The following is a 20,277-nucleotide window of genomic DNA, read 5'->3' as shown; positions in this document are numbered from 1 at the left end:
TCCGTGACAATAAGCACTTCTAATAAATTTAAGCATACTGAGATTTAAACAAATTTTATTCCATTAATTGTGCTATAATGGTCTCTACATTTTCTGTAGTATGATTTGCTGAACATATGATATAGTCATTTATGAAATTAAGAATTTTTCTTTTTGTCGGTTGTTGATTTTTATGAGAAATCGCTTTCTATATAATTTCTACAAATGCAAAAGAAGACAAATTTATAAAGTTAATACATTTTTTTAAAAATAAATATACATAATAGCTATTTTTAATTTTTCTTTAATTTTTATGTTCATAGTTTTCTAAGAAAACAAATTGATTTTACATTTATACACATAATATAAGATAAACCTAACATCATTTAGATAAACATCAAAATCACAGTCAAAAATAAATAACGAATTTTTTAATATAGTAAAATTATAGATAAATAAATAAATATATATATATAACTATATAAAAATGAAATAAAATAATATTTTCTAATAATAGAGATAAGTAATCAATTTTATATTTAATTTCATTAGCCGAGAAATTGGGTAATATTAATAATTATTAGTTACTTATACATAGTCTATCTAAAATGCCTATTTTCCGAACACAACTTTCCGAAATTGAACAACATTTATAAAACTTAACACTCATTAGAACATATTGTATAATATAATTAATTTAAATATTAGGTTGGATATAAATAATGGAAAAATTAAAATTAATAATGTACATCATTATTATAACAAAAATAAATTGTTCTTCGGTAGGTTACAAGGAATATATATATAAATATAAATGAAATAATATTGTTAGGTATATATGTAACAATGTACGTAAAAAGATAAATTAAGTGGTTATAATTCATTACATATTATATAAATATCTCTTGATTATGTAAAGACTTTTAAAGAAGATGGGATCACTGTGAAACTGACCGAATAAAATATCAAAATTAAATTACTATAGTATATAATATTCAAGATAAATATTTAATTTGAAAAAATGACCCACTGAGCTACATTTTGGATTTATTTTGAATTGCTGCTGGTCAACAAGGAGAATCAGTCACCGAAGCGCCATTAATTTGTTTCCAAACTTTTTCTTCGATTTGCTATAACAAAATTAATTTCATAAAAATTCACATTGTCTATTTCAAATTTCACATTTAATTTAATTTTTTCATATAAGCTATGATATCGCCAAACTATTTCATTCAATTAAAAAAAAATTGGATACATTTCAATTATTATTATTACTTAGCATAAGCTACATAAAATTGAACGATATGAATTGTTTCATAAAAAGGTTACATCAAGCCTTAATTATTTTATTTAATTTTCTCAGTTTGCACACTGTCAATAATTATACAAAAGTTAAGTCCACAGTGATCAGTATAAAAATGGTAAATTAACTAAAAAACATGTACATCACATTTTTACTAGAAAATAAAAATTAAAAAAAAAAAATTATATCAATTTAATATTAATTTAATTTAGTAGTCGATGTTTGAAAAACATTTATAATAGAATTTATCATATATACTATATAGGTGATCAATAAGTAAGAAAATAAGTTTCAATCAGAGTTTCTAAACAACATATAAAAAAAAAAAAACTGTTTAAAACATTAATAAATAATTAAAAACATCCCATGAGTAAATTTTGACATTTTTGATGTTTTAAACATATTTAATACACTGTTTGAAACGAAACAACCCTGAATTCTATTGTTTCTATTGTTTGTAACAACTAACCTGTTATCTTACTTACTAAACACCTTGTATATTTTAATTAATATCGAATTTTATTTTTATTTTTATTGATTTACACCCGAAGAAGAGTATAGCTACAATTTATGTTTATTTTAGATTAAAAAATACATAAAGGAACAAATGTAGATCCAAAATAATTTTTTTTAAGAAAGGGTTTGTTATTTTTGACATAATGAAACTTTCTAAAAATAACTTTATATAAAAATTCTATATTTGAAGGAGCGTTGTTTCTATGCATCCGCTTGTATCCACACTCGTATAAAATTTAAAGCATGCAACACTTGCAATTATTGTTAATGCTGTTTTTTAAATGTATTTTAAATTAGTATTATTTATCTTAATTAAAATATACATAACATAAAAGGAATGTTTAAACTAATAACAATAATTATACCTAAATGTTTTTACAGTAATGCAATTTTTAATTCGAATTTTCAGCGTTGATCCTAAAATATGTTAGTTTTTTGAGTTCGATACCGGTTAAATATTTAAAGCTAATGTCATAGCTACCTATGTCCAAGCTGTTTACTAATTATAATTGTTATTATTTTTAGGTTATTACAAGGCAAAATTTTATCTTTGAGGTTTATTATTTTCATTGATGAATCCAAGAGTTTTCAAGTGTTACATGAATTAAAAAATAATTGATGTTTGACATAGAAAATTAAATGACTAAATGAGATTCTGTAGACCGCATAGGCCACCATGACCATGATAACGCAGTATAATACAAACCAAACCCAACACATTGTGTATTTCATTATAAATACCATTGTAATAGTCTCCAACACAAAATATTTTGTTTGTTAAAATTTGCACATCTGTATGATAACAGTTTCTTTACTAATTAGGTCAGTTTAAAAAGATATTAAAAAAGCGTTTGACGCAATTTATATAAATCCAAAATGTATGTATTAAAAATATATGCATAAAGAGCGGCTATAAGTTTTCTACCAATAAAATAGCATTGTACTTTTAATAGGTAGTTTTAAGATAACTTTGTTTAAGTTTTATATTAAATTTTATTATTATTACAAAAAATTATTTTGACAAAATTTCATAAATATCATTGGTATGGTCTCTATTGATATTGAAAGTTAATTGTCCAAGTCTATTTCCAAATCATAATATGTTATTTGACCATGAAAGTTTAATTTCATTATGCTGTGTTAAAAATATAAAATTTAGTTTTAAGAAACAGTATAATGAATTATGGATACAAAAATGTACATAGCGTGAAGGATATCACACACAGTATGAAAATTTATCAATATGTTCATCTTTTATATTCTTCATTTTGAAGTTATCTTTTACCAACTGCACTCTTACGATAATAGTACCCTATTAGTAATAAACTTTTTTAAATTATTAAACTATAAAAAAATAAGCTAAAATAATTGTTATTTATATAATTTTATCTTATTTGATATTAATGTTAAATGTTAATTACCCCAAGTATAAAAACATTCATTCGTATAAAAATAATTTAATTATTAGCCATAAAAATAATGGAGTAATTTGTATAAAAGCGTTGAAAAGGCTCAATAAAGTTACACCAAAACGATTCCGAAAGGCAATAACTATATAACCCTGCTATAAACATGCACCGTCACCATTAACTTTGACCACCATTAGCACTGTAGCTTTATGTGACGGCGGCTTACCCTATGCACCATTTTGTTACGATTGTACCGTTCGACCAACTCCTTGTCCGATAAGTATGCCAGACATTCGGACTTGACAATTGTCGCTTCGATTTCGGGTGGTAGTGGTAGCAATGTTCGTTGCTTACGTTTGAGCATCATGGACAATATTTTCCAACCCTTAGCGTTGGACGACTTGATCCCATTGCCTACTAACCCTATGGTGTTGTTGTTGGTTTCAATTGGGAACTCGTTGTTCCCTTCTGGAATTTCATTTTGACAATCAACCCTGTCGTACACGCTCAAGAGGTGCGCGCTATCCTGTCGCATCGATACATAACCTAGATCGTCGGAATGTTGCTGCTTACCGTTTAGTATTACTGTCTTGGTGGTTTTCATGCTGGCCGCATCGCTGTCGCTGCTCTCGTCGGTTCGTTCCGCACTACGGTCATCCGTCGGCGATTCCAAGTCTTGAATGTCTTTGAGCACGTCGTCCAGTTCAGCACTAAATCTAAAACGCATCACAATAATGTGCATTAATACCTTTGCAAGAGCTCATCTTATTTAAACTATTTAAATTAATCGCAGTAAACATTAGACCGAATATGAAATGCTTTTGAATTACTTCACTAGAATAACTAACTCAGTTAAAAACTATCAACAAAAATAAAAATAAACAAATGTACTACTTTACATCAGATAATTACGTCATATCATACGGTTTACGAATATTATTCATAAATGAAAATAGACTTATATTATATGCAGATGCTGATAAAGATTATTGATAAATGTACATTAATTCTATTATTTATAAATGTCCGAGTACGCAATAACTACAATTTTGTTATCTCCAATACGCGAAATAAATAATCGCTCAATAAACAGTTTATTGACAGTTATTGTAAAGTAAAGGTCGCCAAAGTAATTCCCATAAAAAAGTAAATTTTAATAACGTCAAACTATAAGTAAAATACTCCATCAAGGTCATGTTATCGAGTAAAGATCTACAATGAATTTTTCTGTGAATGTTAATTTGTGCGGGTAATAACTAATTATCGTTTCTCGTGTAAGTATTTAAAAAATAATAGTTGGTGGCAAACGACGTAAATTCATTACTATAAGAAGCTAAAAACAACAAGAACAGTACGGTTATTTTTGATGACCTAAACGACTTGTACATTGCATGGAATTACATATTTCTTAAAAGGCGGCAGTAAAGCTTTAAGCCGACCTACTGAAGACACAAGCTACTTGATTAGTCGTTGTATAAGAAAATTTAATAATAATATTTAATTTGACGTTTTCATAATCATCTGAATAAAGTTAAATTATTATGATCCAATCTAACCTTTCGTCACTAGATTCTATATGTTTGGACAACCGGTTGCCAATAGTTTTTTGCAGTTCTTCCATTAGTGATGCGTACTGTACGGGTTCGGCGGCTGGAGGCGGTTTAGGTGATAAACTACGGGGAGGTCGGTCGACAGGTGAGTCAGGTGTGCCGACCGACAGGGCAGTGTTCAATCGAGATCGATATACGGATGGCTCGGTCAATTTTTCCAAGCATTCGTAAATAGGAACTGCTGCTACGCCACTGGCAGCCATCGAATCCTGCGACGAGCTCTCCGACAAACCCACGGGCGATGGTGTCCTTGAAAAGCTAGTCATAAGTTGCGTCGGTCGATTACCGGTGCCGTCCACTTCGACAATCACCACGGGTGTCACAGGCTTCGGTTTACGTTTCAGCGTCACTGTTCGGCCAGTGATACTTTGAGGCCTTTGCATGTTGTCGTTGGCACTTAATGATTCAGTAGACACATACGCGTTACCCGGGCCACCCGTGCCGTCTGCTTCGAACACCCACGACCGTCCATAATTACTTTCGGCAGGCACTTTAACTCCAATGCTGTCCTGTCTGATCACACCATCGGATTTTGCCTAAAAAATTCAAATTGCAATTCTATAGATTTCATGAAAAAATGTCAAGTTTCAAAAGATTCCTACAATTTTTAAGTATGATCTATTTGAAAATACCGTCTCTTAAAATAAAATATCTAAAACTAATTACATACTAAATTATTTTATTTAAATTACTACAAAACTATTTTCAAGTAACAGTATATTATTTTTGAAAAATATATACGTTTAACTGCTTTTCATGCGATCGTCTACATCGTAATTTTTTAATTACGTAAAGAAAATGATCGGAAATAAGAATTTGTTAATTATTTCAATTGACAGTTTCCGGTGAAATTTAACGTATCCTAGATGACGTTTACATTTGAATAATTCACCTAGTATCGCATGTCTACCAATAATATTTTGGTTAAGAGTTCTAGAAAACGCGACTAATTAGTTCTTTATAGTCGAGTAACAATAAATAATCGTTGAATAATGCACAATACACAACGAATAATTAAGGTGAGAAGTGTTAAATTCAAAATAAGCAAAATTTATATTTTTTATTGTTCAAATTATGATCGTAATTCAAGGAAACCGTAAATAAATTACTAATTGTTAAATTTAGTGATGGATGAAAATATTTTTTCGTCATGTTTATCCGTACTCGAATGTTTATTCTAACGTACCCTGGGGATGATGTAATCGGCATCAGAGTTTCTTTCTGGTTCTATGGTTTGCTGTGTTTTATCTTTGCGCTGTATGCAGCAGAATGTTATTTGCGAGTCGAGGAACGCACCGATTATGCCTGTTATTGTGCTTATACTGGTCGTGTAACGAGCTGTGGGAAAGAGAAAAAGGAAGTTCAATAAAACACATAAAATATCATATTTCAATATCGAGTTTCAAAATAATTAGACTAGTCACAAATGATGCTTCATCGACACAAATTGTCTGTTGTTATTTTGTACACCCACAACTATTTCTAATAATAAAAAGCAAAACGACAACATTATTACATATTCATTAATACATAGTTGAATATTACTATTTGAATATATTTCGTCATTTACCGTATAACACTATTGTTTTCATATCCCTCACTAACATGATGTTTTTGGCCGATTGTGATGTCAAGTATCTCCATTCTCCGATTTCTAGAACTAAGAGGTTGATGAGGTTTGCGACAAGAATGGAAACGGTCATGAACAAAAGGCCGCGTTGTTTGGCTCTGGTCCAGTTGCCCACACACGAGAAAACTGCTCCTGCGACGCCAAAGAAAATGTTCTGCGGAATAAAAACGACCAATGAAATAATTTTACTACAAAGAAATATCGAAATTCAACTACTTACAATTACTGTAAATTAATTAAAACAATATGTGTGTTAAACTTCCCTAAACTTACCCATGACCCTGTCCATATGCTGGATCCGATCACGAGGACAGGCACTGTGACCAAGAAGAATATTCCTGCTACTATTTGAATGGCGCCTACACTTATGTAAAGCACACTCCACAGCAGGTGTATGGCGGTGCATGTTTGGGTCCAGCTTAAGCACATCAAGTCATCTATATAATTTTACTATGTTACGATTTCGTATCCGTTCTGTTTTGATTGATATCTACGCAAAGTAGAAAATATTTATGTTACCGAAGTTTTCATTTTACTGTCGCATTAAAAACACTCTTGTTGAATACACTAGAAAAAATATCTCTTTCTTTAGAAATAATTAGGAAATACATATCGAGTTAAAATATTACACGAGTAAAATGTGTAAATTAGAAGCATTTAACTGTTTATTAATAGTACACAAGTACATTAGTTGGGTTGACATGGCGCAATTACAATAATAATAGGGACGTGTCATATGCTCGTTTAACCCCAAAGTCAGACTGGTCAACTCTCAAATTTGTAAATACCCAGTTGAAGTCAAACAATTTTCATTTGTGGTAACAATATCGACTGCATATCATTAAGCGGTGCTTCGAAGCAAAAATTTTCTGAAGGTTAATGATAATAATGTAAATGGGACCTCCTGACATTGAGAGACACCGGTGCAGTTTTTATTACCTACATTCCCTGTTGTCAGTTTTCATTCAACAATTCGCTTTCCGTCACGGTTAATGATTCAATTTTGTTTCCGGTTATGTTTTTCCTTCGAAACAATATTTATGTTTTTATATAGTAGGTGAAAATAATACTCATAGCCGGTATGGCGCTCTATACCAGTAGCCGCGTTATTGAAATGTTGAGCATATTATTCGAATTTTTTTTTATTTTGAGTACTCTCGATATCTAGTAAAAACTGCAAGACGTGCATATGTAGCCGCGTGTTAACCGTTCCATGACGAATTAAACGTTTGACATTACAACTCTGTTGATGTCTTCATAAACTATCCGACAACAGCACCAATTAAAAAAAACGCTTTTCCCTCTCCTTTCTTTTCCATAGCATCAAAATTACCATTCCAGAAGAATACTATTGTTTATTATAGACGTAGTATTTTGTGTTAGATAACACTACATCGTATAAACACTGAATAATAGTTATTATAAAATATTATAACGTTATTTATAATCCTAATAGATTGAATATATACAAAATTTATTGGAATATCTCTAAAAAATGCCAATACAACAATTTTGTCGATTATTACAAATACCAATTGATTTTTGATAACTGTGTTTAAACTTTTGTGTATCTGTTTTGACAAATTCTTGTTGTTATAAGTATTATTTTTCAAAGAGAGAAAGTTTAAGCCTTTTTAAGATTACTCTATAAATATTATTTTTATAATAATTCAAATTTTTAAGTATGTAAAAAAAATTTTTTTTAGCATAATAGTAAAAGGTAGATATCATAAAACTTTACTTGATATTGTTATATATCCTTAAATTAAAATTAAAATAAGTTTTAGTGAAGATATGAGGTAATTAGTAACATAATTCAGGCAAATGTTCATAAAATGTTTCTATAAACTCTTTAGAATTAATCTATATCAATACAAAGTTGTTAACGTTTCTCACTACAAAATATTTTTAGCTTCGATACGAAGCTGAGAAGGTATTGGTTTTACTATGATGTGTTTTTTTTTTTTATTTTATTATTATTTTTTTTTTGTGTCTGTTACCACTTTTTCTCAGCTCTCACCGAACGGATTTCTTTCAACGATACGTCAAAAGATCACAAATCGTATCTAGTCGAAGACATTACCCTTAAAAATTGAAAAAATTTCCCTCGTTCCCGTAAATGGGGGAAACCTACAAAAAAATTATAAATTTAAAAATCGCTAATTTTCGAAATTTTTTCAATTTTTTTACTAAAAATTGCCATAACTTTTTTAAAAATAACCAAACCAATATATATATATATATTATATACATGCATAATATCATTACCTTTCATATGGTATAATTTTTTTATAAATCTGACCCTTTACCTGGCCATAAAGGGGGATTTAATATGACAACTTTTTCACAAAAAATTAACTCTTTCTACTTGACTTTTGAAAATGTTCCGGAAAGTCTGACACTTTTATATATATCTTAAATTAAAGCTAATGTAATATACTTTATAATGGTAAAAAAAAATTTCGGACTTTATTTTATCTTCATGGTGAAAACAGACATTAAACTTAATAAAAAAAATACGATTTTTGTAAAAAAATTCTTTTTTATATTTTTAACTTTATAATGCTATAACTTATTGAAAAGTTTATGGATCCACACAATTTTTTTATGAGAAATAATATTTTTTAATAAACCCTTTTTCATTCGACATACTTTATCTTAATCGAGATATTAATAAGGAACCAGCAGATTAAGTAGCGCTTTTGGAATAAAACACCAATTTTTTTAAAATTAAACACTATCTAAAGATTTGCATCGAAGCGTTTTTTTTTATAGTGATTTAAATCACTGTCAGATTATACTTGATCCAACTATGCCACGTCACCACTGTGCCGCGACCCCCCTGTGCTGGGTTTTTTTAGTGGTATCTGATGTAATATTTCAATATTGAAATTAAGGTTGACTTTCATTTAATTTCAAAAGTTTTAGTATTGTATGATAGCCAAATATATAATCTTTAATATGATATTATTATTTAATATATATATAAAAAAAAAATATATGTAATATATTATAATTAAGTGCTTGATAAAATTAATTTTTTTGAATTGTATAATAGGGTAATGCTGCTCATGGTTACTAGTATTAGACGACATGAAAAATGTTCAAAGATTTTCTTTGAATCCTAAATGGTGTATAAAAAAACTGATATATCGTATAAATATGGTGGTCTGTACTAAAAATGTGCTCACAAAGAATGTTTTGGAAACAAAAACTACAAGATTTATGTATGTTACTTTAGTACTTGAAACTGCGATATAATTTTTAATTATTTGAAAATGTTTACCAAAAGGCTGGCTAGAAAAAAAAATATCTATTTGTGTTTTTATGTTGATTTACTATAAATAAGTATATTTTTTATAAAGAATAGTATTTTCTATTTATTTTATGATATTTTATTTTTAATAATCGTATTTTATAAAAGTGATTATCTTACCAGAAGATTATTTTTCTAATGAAAAAATTATTTGTTGTTAATTCTTTAGTTTTTATAAGAAATTATTATATCATTATTTTTCATTAATTTGAATTACTATTTATTAAAAACTTTTATTGAAAATATAAAATAAATATCAGTTTTGTGCAACTTGAACCTTTCATTTGATAACAATATTAAATTAAGTAAGTATATGAAAAATTAATTAAAATTTTTTTAGATATAGTTAAATATATATGACTAGTTTTTTGAAAACAGTAAAGTAAACGGCATTAAATTTTTGTTAGGCGGTATAACCCTTTAGCGAAGGTAATACACTTATTATTTAATTGACTGTAAATTAATATTACGTAATTATAATTATTTCCTATTATTTAGCAAAATCTATACAAAATTTAGTAAGATTTGTTTTTCTACAGTAATTATTTAAAATTTTATAGATCAATGTCCTCAGATGGGTGTCATTACCGACATCTCCCCAAATTGATTAAACATAACCTGGTATCACATCAACCAAGTTTGGTATTTTCTGATTACATAATAGTAAAATTTCTACATTTATATCTATTTTTCGAGAAAGGGACAAACTTTTTACAGAGTATATGAAAACCACAAATTGCGGTGTAGAAAATACCACGGAAATGCTATTAACGAAGTAAATATATGGTAGTAATAAAATTATTCTTGAAAGCTTCAGAAATACAAATAATATTAACTGGACAGTTTAATGAGAGTCAATTTTAAGTGTAAGCTTCGAAGTGCTTTTGCTTACTTTTTACTGTCTATTGAGGGCTCCTCCAAAGAGGAGGTTTCTTTTCCTTTAATACTCCAGGCGGATATTTAGTCCATCACTGGAGATGGGTATAACGACTCCAATTACTGAACTGATCTCTCGTTCAACAAATGAAGACGCCCGGGGCCGAGTCTTACATCCGTAACAGTGTGTATTAGACACTGCCTCGTTACCGTACGGTCACACTGTCACCTATTTTGTACACTATTAAGAGTAAAAATCTTTTAATCTAAAGAGTGTAAAAATATTATCAATCATTTGTTTGCTGAATTTTCATTTTTAACGTTTTACAATCTTGTTTAAGAGTATATTATATAAAGAAGGTGTAATTTTAAAATCAAACCTTAAAGAACAATAGTAAAGTACCATTGTATTGATATAATTGAATGAATATACAATATTTTTATACACAGCATACAATATTACTACTAAAATTAAACCATGGCCTTTGAGTTATTAACCTTATAGGACAACAAAACGAGTCATTCATCTAAATTTAAATTATCGATAACGTATAAAATTTGTTTGAATTAAGATTAGAAGATTTACACTTAAAAGGTCATCTGAACAATAATACGATGTAATAGTTGAAAGAAATTGCAGCAAATGTATATAATTAATATGTACCGATGTTTTAGAAAAAATAGATGAATTAGATTCGGAAGAGAATAATAATTGAAAAATGATAAAAAAGCGTATTTATCTAAATGATCGTTAATGTTATCGTATGTAAAAGTAGAAATTGTATAATTTAAGGAAAGCAACGTTCAATTATTTATTTGTACGATTAGTCAATGTGTACGTGTAAATCGTTAGCATATCAATAATTTTAAATCGTAGAAATAACGCCGAACGAAAATGACAAACGACAATGTTAATATTTGATATTTATGAAAAACAAGCAATTAAAAACAATTTATCTATGAAGAGGGTATAATTATATTGTAATTTTGAAACGTAAACTTCATTTCAAATGAGCACTGACTATATATAGAACACGTACGAGTTATAATTGGCTTTAGGTACATAATTAATTACAAATTATAATAAAATCAAAGACAGTTGAAATAAGTTTTTTGAATAGTTTTTTTTATTATTACTTTTAAGTTCAGAACATACCTGAAATTTTTTAAATTCTTTTTGACTTGTAACTTGGTATTTTCTTAAAAATGGTGAAAAAATACAAAAAAATTTTTTTTCTCGAAATTAGATAAAAATATAGATTAAAATTTTGTCGCTCTTGGTAAATAGATGTTACTAGAATAAAAACTGACAACTTAAAGTACACTCGTGGCAAGCACCGCAACGCTGAAGGATTATTATTTACAACCGTCGTGGACAACTATTATCTCCCTGGTCGACTTTATCAGCGAAATGTTTCATTATGGTTAATCTATCGATATTACTATATCACCTTACCTACCTATTTAATATCACTGTATAGTTATTATTGAGCCTGTTATATTATGACTATTTATACTGTCTTTAATAGTAATAAAACCCACTTATAGTTAACGAAATCCAATATTTATAGGTAATATATTGATGGGCTTTTTGGAATATTGAAACTACTACAACTAAAACTATTCATCGAATTGTTGAATTCCATTATTTGTATTTCATTGTTTTTATTTGTGCTGTAAAAAGTGTAAATAATTGAAAAATTTAGTAAAATAGCATTTAAATTCATTAACAGCCTAAAGACCTAAATTTTTTTAAAAATTTTATGCTATAGTAAATTCATTAATTGCAACATAGACTAAAGAATATTAATTTTACATTCATTAACATTTTTGAATCTTGTTTTTCAATTTTTCTTTATTGATATTATTATTCTCTAAGGCAAATAAATAGAGTTACTTAATTTATTTTTATATTTAGATCGTTTACTGACAGATACTAAACTTTAAATTTCAGTTAAATTATTTTACAACCAATAGATAAAGGTAAATATTTTAAAAACAAGTAAAATTTATGTCTGTTTTGTAAAATTTTACTTTGATTAGTTATTAACAATATTATTGGATATTTAAAGTAAAATTCATGGATGTCGTTGTATATATTTTCTTTACAATATCATTTTTTTTAAACTTTCTTCTCAGAATTTATTCAATAATTAAAGTATTATCAGTAGCGTAATTTGTGTTTTGTTCTGGTGAGAGGAATCTACATAAAAAAATTTTCTCTTATACCTCCAAACAAAAACAATAGTATTTTCATTATGAAAATAATTTTTTTATGGTGATGTACCACTGTTATCCCCTCTCAATTACACCCCTGAGTATTATAATTAAGAATTATATGATAGATATTGTAATCAATTAAATTTTTAAATGAAATTTATTAAAAAACGTTTTATGATTATTCATTTATTTATTATATAATTGAAAAATGATTACACAAGATAATTTACTAGTGAGGTAATTGTTAGGTCATTTTATACTTCGACCTTATTGATTGGAAAACGTACAAATGGTNTAAAAAACGTTTTATGATTATTCATTTATTTATTATATAATTGAAAAATAATTACACAAGATAATTTACTAGTGAGGTAATTGTTAGGTCATTTTATACTTCGACCTTATTGATTGGAAAACGTACAAATGGTTAAATTTATTGTCAGGACAATTTTAACGACACAACAGTCACAAATTTGACATCTAAGTGTGATAAAATTAGTTTTTCATAAAACGTGACTATATCTATTAATTACTCTTATTATACTATATACATAGTAAATTATAATTAAATTAAAATTTGAAGTAAAATTTTACTCGATTCGGCAAAGCATATAAATAAATTATGAAGATATTGTCAACGCTGTAGAATAATAAATAGAAAACATTAAATCAGAATATTAGTGAACTATTTTCACGTTACGTTGGATACCGGATGAGTATAATGATTTAGTAAATTATTAACTAATAAAAAGGCTGTTAATTCATTCCCCCGTTGAATAAACCAACGGAATAGGAAAATTGGAACGGAGAGCTTTGAAGCAAATTCGCACACTAGTTACCGAAATAATAGACCTAATATTCATTATAACACTGTTCAAATAGCAATTAAGGATGAAAATGTGTCAACCGCTGCAAAAGAAATTACACTCACGCTGCTTATTAACGTCGCAGTGAACGCTATACGAACAAATTATTAACAAAATTCAATAAACATTTGAACAAATAAATTGTATCGCTCTATATTGTATAGCATTCTTAATCTGTTTAACATGTTACATAACTAGAGGAATTAGTCAGTCTTCCATATTGTATTTTTATTTTGAATATTTAAAAATAAATAATTTAATAGTCTTTTATAATTTTACTATCTTTCATGTTAAATTTGTTTTCAATGAATTTTATCATAGCAACATTTCTAATGTGTTTAATGAATTTTGTTGATAATTTTTATTAACTATTAGCTAGAAGTGAGGTTCATAAAATTATAATGTATTTCGTGAATTTGTTGTGTCAAAGTTGGAATGAACAATTAAAACAGTAAAACTCTGATAACAGTAAGCTACCAAATAAAATAGCTTCAAGGTTAGAGATAGCAAATTGTCTCACTAATTAATATTTTGATGACGATTTTTTAAAGCTGATGGCTTACCATTTAAACGTAGTTTGTGTGTGAGGGTTGTTGGACCTTTAATACCCACGGAAACATTCGTAGTCCCCTCAAATGAACGGATTTTTTTTTTTGCAGAGAGATGTGGATAAAATAGTAAAGAAGATTTCCGTCAAGTTTTTTATCAAAATTTGTGAAGTATAATATTAAACTACAGAATAATTTTTCAAGCAAAAGTATAATGCATCTACAATAACGAAGGAAGTTATACACAATTGTTAAATCCATATTTTTATGATGAAGTTATTAAACTTAGTAGCTTATAATTGCAGAATATTCAATATACATAAAATTTAAGATTCATATTTAGATACTATCAAATAGATTTTGGCTCAGTTTTTATGGAAAATGATTATTTCTTATTCTCTTATTACACAATTATTTGATATCATAATAGATGTTTAATTACTTATTAAAATATTATTTTAATATAATATAATTTTAAATGATTATTGTTTGATAAAAGGTTATTACTAACTAACAATCAGCCATGTTAATAGGTACTAAAGTTTAAATTTAAAAAGGTAATTATTAAAATACAAAATTATTTACAGAGTGAAAACTGCAAAAACCATATGTATGTATGTAACTATTTCTTGTAAAAGAATTTCTTTTGAATTTAAATCTGACTAGCTATTCAAAACAATCATTTCATTAATACTGTTAATTCAATGAGAATTCTTGACGATTAATTTACGACTAAATAACGGGCTTATTCGAAAATAAGTTATTTTTACTGTACAAAATTTGTTTACATCACTGAAAAACTTTGTTAGTTAAATTAGTCACATCTTCGTTCTTAACACAAAACATTAGGTCGTGAGTCTTTATGTATTTATAATTTAATTTACTGTTACATTATCTCATTGGATAAGTTGTAGTAATGTTTTTTTTTTATTATTTATAGTTTGTTAATTTTACTATAGTAATATTACAACGATTTTTTGTATGAACAATGAGTATTGTAATTAGTTCTGTATACATCTTATATGAATAGTTTTGCACAGTTTGGTAACAGACTAATGTCTAACTAGGCTGTTTCCAAAATAAAATAACCTTTACAAGAGAATTGTGTGTTATATTTTTAATGTTCCTTAAGTGGCTGTTTTAACTACAAACACGGTGTGTTATGGAATTGGTGTGATGATAGTATAATATGATGCGTTTTGGGTGTCAGGTTGAACTCTTTTTCACTCCCTATTGGAAATTGTTATATTATACAAGAGTTACGTGATATAATAGTGTTTTGGTAATTATATCTTTATTTGAATAAACTGTATACAATGTAACAGCTATGAATAATAATGTAATAAAAAAAAAAAAAACAATAGTCTATTGATTTACATAATTATTAATTGACATTCACCATAGTCGTATAAATTGACCAAATAATTTGTTTAAGTTTGATACATATTAGTTTAACCGGTTTTTTTCAAGTATCCAGAGTTTTAAGTCTACGTCTAAAATTAAAAGATACTCATAAGCAAACGTGTCATCTTAAAATTTTTATTTGCACAACAATTGAGTTCAATTGGTGTAACGAAAATAAGATTAATTATTAAATTATTAATTTAAAGACATTGAAAACAAAACAAGTCACGACTGTCAGATCAGTTATTTTTGAAACGAAAAAATTTATACATAAATTAGAAAATTGAAAAAAGTGGTATATAAGTTACAAATTAAATTGATAGAAAAATAAAGTACTTTACACATTAACTAAACTAGTGCATACTTATTAGCTTATTTGAATGATTTATTTTCATGTCATTTCAGTGTAGAAATAGCAAACAATAGATACAGTCGTTTGTAATTAATATATACATGAAGTTCACAACGGGAAGAATATGAAATATTCATTATCAACTATGATGCACAAAGTACGATTTAGATCATCCATACGTGAAAATTGCTAATTTGGCGGTTTTTTTAAAAGTCTCTTAAAACATTACCAAGGTCATTACGTCAAATAGGCTCAATCAAGCAGAACAACAATTATCGTTACTTTTTAACTCGAAATATTATTATTATTTTATGTGCAAATATTTCAATGTGTAACACTACAATTCGATGGTTTTCAAGTTCAACGCAAGTTGTATTGATTTAACTATCCAGAAATATTTTAAACGCATTCGATACAACACACAGCCATCGTGTATTCATTCACTGTACGTGTGGTCTTATTGTTATGACGAGAAGGAGTTGTGGAAAAAATAATAGCTATATGTAAAGACGAACGGTTAATAATAATCACATAAAACAAAAGTATTGTACTTGATGAATGGTGTATAAGTTACAATATACATCCAATGAAGTTTCTGTTTTGTGTTAGCACACACTAAACAACAGAATTACGCGATACCGTTTGAAAACTCATTGGTTCATCGATTCTTTAGCATGAAATTTTTCAAAATTATTTTAATATAATTAAGCAAGAAATTGCATAACAATAATTTATCGTGTAACTTACAAAGCTAGAGGGATCGGCTTAAATGCATTTCCCTATGATTAAATTGCAATATTACAACGTCATACGTCCTACGTTAAATATTTTTAGAAACAACACACTCGTGTAAAAATACAATAATGATACTCTGTTGAAAACTTATTGAGGAATTTCATTAAAATGAATGTGCGCTTTGATATAAAATTGAATACAAGAATGCACAAGTATTCAATTCCTTAAGAATAATGTCTGTTTTGTTATATGACATCACAAAAAAACACTAAAAGTACTCACAGAATGTTGATGATAAAATGGGTACTCGGTTTTATGAGTATTTAGTTTTCGTTTTCCATCATATTCATTTGATATGAAAAAAAAATAAGCATGTGGATATCAAGATTAAAGGGTAAGGTTTACCGGGAAAATAAAATTAATTACTCAATTTTCTTGACACATATGACTACTGGTCAAAACTCGAAAAGAACCCAGAGATAATTAATACATATTTACTTCTTTGTGGTTCCCAAAGGTGTATTATAAAGTTAATTACATATTATAAGCTTAACGCCACGGGTGGAACTGGTTTTTGGTACAACAATATAAATAAACCATCGTTCGTTAACCCCTTCAAAGTGTAAATACAGTCGGTACAAAATAAACACAATGATGTAAGTTTTATACAAATAGGTATAATATGGCTAGAAGATAATATGATTTGTATTAATGCGTTAGTTTTTAAATAGCTTTAAGGTATATCTTTGCTGCGTGAACTTATGGTATCAATTACTAAAACAACATTCAACCAAATTAATTTTTATTAATGCCACCCTTCAATGTCAATTTGTTTAGACTACCTCGTTTTTACCTGCTTAAATCAAATCGCAGTTTGATGTTTGAACCGTGGAATGTAAAAAAAATTAAATTACTCCAACAAAATTCCATACAAATATATTTTATGTTCTAATATTAATTTTTGAGTGTGCTATCATATTACCTTGAATTATGTTCCATTTTATGTTATGCTAAATAGTACGTTATTATGGTATATCAAAAAATAAGTTTTTTTTTTACATTTTAAAATACATTACAGAAATAAAATGTTTTTCTATTTTTGAGTGTTTATATTTGAGCGTTACTCCGGATTTCTTAATCATTAGTTATTATAACATCATTTTCATATTGATTGGCAAAATGTAGAGTTTAAATAGTTAAAAAAATTAGTAAGAATCCTTATAATTAATTATTTACCATTGTAAGTAAATTTATTTTAAAATTGTAATGAAGCAATAATTTGGATAGTGATGTGGAAAGTTTGGAGGTAATCAATANAGTTTAAATAGTTAAAAAAATTAGTAAGAATCCTTATAATTAATTATCTACCATTGTAAGTAAATTTATTTTAAAATTGTAATGAAGCAATAATTTGGATAGTGATGTGGAAAGTTTGGAGGTAATCAATATGGTTTGTGTTATTGTGAATATTTGAATTTGTGTGCAATAAACTGCAACGTGCGAAACAGAAATGTGTAAGAATTAAAGATAAATAGCTATAGTTAATGCTTTAAAAAATCTACCATAATTAATAAAAACTTAAATTTTGAGATAAATGTACTATTACAAACTAGCAGAATTGTTAATACACGGTGTTCTAATAATTGAATGTATGTGGTAATATGAATAAATTATATTTTAAATTTTCAACCTAATGTAATTGGCTTTAATTATTAGAATTTAAATTGTAAGCGTTGACCCATTTTTAAAAGTGCTGTTTTACATAATTAGAAAAAGAAACATTTATTAGTTTTTATTTTAAAGAAAAATTTTAATCGAACTAGTTATCACGTATATATTTTGCCATGCGATCACTTATTCGTATACGTTAGTTTTTATTAGTATTTTAATAGCCATGACAACCAAACTAAACTCATTCTACTTGACGTGGTCTAATTGTAAACGTATAAATAATTTTTTAGTATTCTTGAATTGAAAAATGAATTATAAAATAACATTGCGTCTATTTGTGTTATTATTTTTTACTAGTCAACTAAATTGAAATTGACAGTAAAAGTTGCAACATTCTTTTTGTATTCAACTCTGAGATCGGTAACTACTGTTTGAGTAAGTATAACGAGTAAAAATTACTTTAACTTAAAGACATTTTTTAATCTATTTAATTTTTTATCATTTAAATTAAAAGTTGTTGATTTTTAAATATGACCTATACAGTTTTTCAGATCAAATATTATTATTTTTAAAAGCTTAGTGAAAAGGGGGCGTTGTTTCTGATTCAGAGAATTACACTGACTTCTACGTTTAGTGATTTGTTTGATCATATTATATTTATTATTGACCTTATCAATGAACTTTCCGCATTGTCGAGAAATGCCTGTCCTACAAACGCTGCATTTATTGTCTCCTTTCCTGTGTAATAGTTGTACTGCTTTAACGGCCGACTCTGATGCTGTGGAGAGCTCGTCCGTTTTGTACGCGTTAACACTCTTGACACTCGCGTACACATATAAAATCACGCGAACTGTATTTTAACAAAACGCAAAATTAAGTTATAATTAAAACGTGCGGATTACATAAATGTGGGGAATAAAAATTCGCATCTCTTCACTGTCGACACGGTAAACACGTCCGTAGCACGTCTTCTGTCGGTCGGATCGCGTCGTACGTTTGGCGCGTTCGGTTCGCAATGATTACTATACGTTTTGACGGCTCAAACGGTGGCGGGACGTCGTGAGTACGCGCGGCATGGGCGCCTGGTCCGGGAGCGCATCGATAGCAAAGCGGTGGCACTACACACACACACTATCAGCCATGCGCCTTAGTAACGCAATCACCTTTTGACCACCCCTTGTATCATCTGACATTGTGTTATCCGTCAGATGTTGTAAAAATATAAGGCCACCTGGTTTTGGTTTAAATTTAAATTTAGGTCTCAAATTATCAAACAATTTTATTATTGTTACTCATTAAGTTACAGGCCAGAAATAATAAAATTAAAGGAAAATTATTTAGTAAAAAATATTTGCAGTTGACATTTTTATGATTATTCTGAAAATGTTGGATAGGATTTATTTTTTATCATTTAATAATATGGTAAAAATTTTAATATTTAACATAATGAATAAAATGTATGTACTAAATATGTTACGTTATATAATTTGATAATATATTAAGCACTGCATTTAATAGATAAAAAAATCGTCTAAATGAAGATAATCCTGTACGAGTACTAGTCGTCATTTTACTGATTTATTGCAAGTAGTTAAATTCAGTACATGGTCAGAATTTTTTAATGGTGTTATTTAAATATAAGAATTTCTTTTTATGCCCTTCGATCAGAATAAAATTATATTATCAACACTTTATCATTTTCATGGCGAGGTTTTGTAACCAATCCTTCTGCTTTGAGTAAACCCTCGATTACAAGTAACTTAGAATATTTCCAAAGAGCTAACTGAAAATTGTACTCAATACAGACATACAAATGAGAATATTTGCTCAAAAATAATAATA

The 20,277-nt window shown here is 27.6% G+C and overlaps 1 protein-coding gene across 3 annotated transcripts; it reads right to left on the bottom strand.

Annotated features, from left to right (window-relative positions):
• Positions 1–823: 823 nt before the first annotated feature.
• On the bottom strand, positions 824–19,477 carry LOC126903530 (uncharacterized). 3 transcript variants are annotated; one of them, XM_050681719.1, is made up of 7 exons: positions 19,104–19,477; positions 6,721–6,937; positions 6,388–6,601; positions 6,004–6,155; positions 4,764–5,353; positions 3,434–3,923; positions 824–1,109 (listed from the first exon to the last, which is right to left on the bottom strand). In XM_050681719.1, exons 2-7 carry the CDS (start codon positions 6,874–6,876, stop codon positions 1,047–1,049), a joined length of 1,665 nt encoding a protein of 554 aa, XP_050537676.1. In that variant the 5' UTR covers positions 6,877–6,937; positions 19,104–19,477; the 3' UTR covers positions 824–1,046. The 3 variants fall into 3 exon arrangements, with proteins under 3 accessions (XP_050537676.1, XP_050537693.1, XP_050537685.1); XM_050681736.1 differs by having other exon boundaries at positions 3,781–3,923; XM_050681728.1 differs by lacking the exon at positions 19,104–19,477 and adding an exon at positions 11,796–12,011.
• Positions 19,478–20,277: the final 800 nt, after the last annotated feature.

This window comes from Daktulosphaira vitifoliae, unplaced genomic scaffold (assembly GCF_025091365.1).
Source record: "Daktulosphaira vitifoliae isolate Bord-2020 unplaced genomic scaffold, ASM2509136v1 Scaffold_1, whole genome shotgun sequence".
NCBI classification, from domain to species: domain Eukaryota; kingdom Metazoa; phylum Arthropoda; class Insecta; order Hemiptera; family Phylloxeridae; genus Daktulosphaira; species Daktulosphaira vitifoliae.
Note: the sequence above shows the minus strand (reverse complement) of the source record. Positions and strands in the feature narration are given on the sequence as shown.

Coding starts and splice junctions, on each gene's coding strand:
- LOC126903530 (XM_050681719.1), bottom strand. CDS start 6,876: ATGTGCTTAAGCTGGACCCAAACATGCACCGCCATACACCTGCTGTGG. Junction 6,602..6,720: donor GCATATGGACAGGGTCATGG/GTAAGTTTAGGG, acceptor TTTATTCCGCAG/AACATTTTCTTTGGCGTCGC. Junction 5,354..6,003: donor CCGATTACATCATCCCCAGG/GTACGTTAGAAT, acceptor TGAATTTTTTAG/GCAAAATCCGATGGTGTGAT.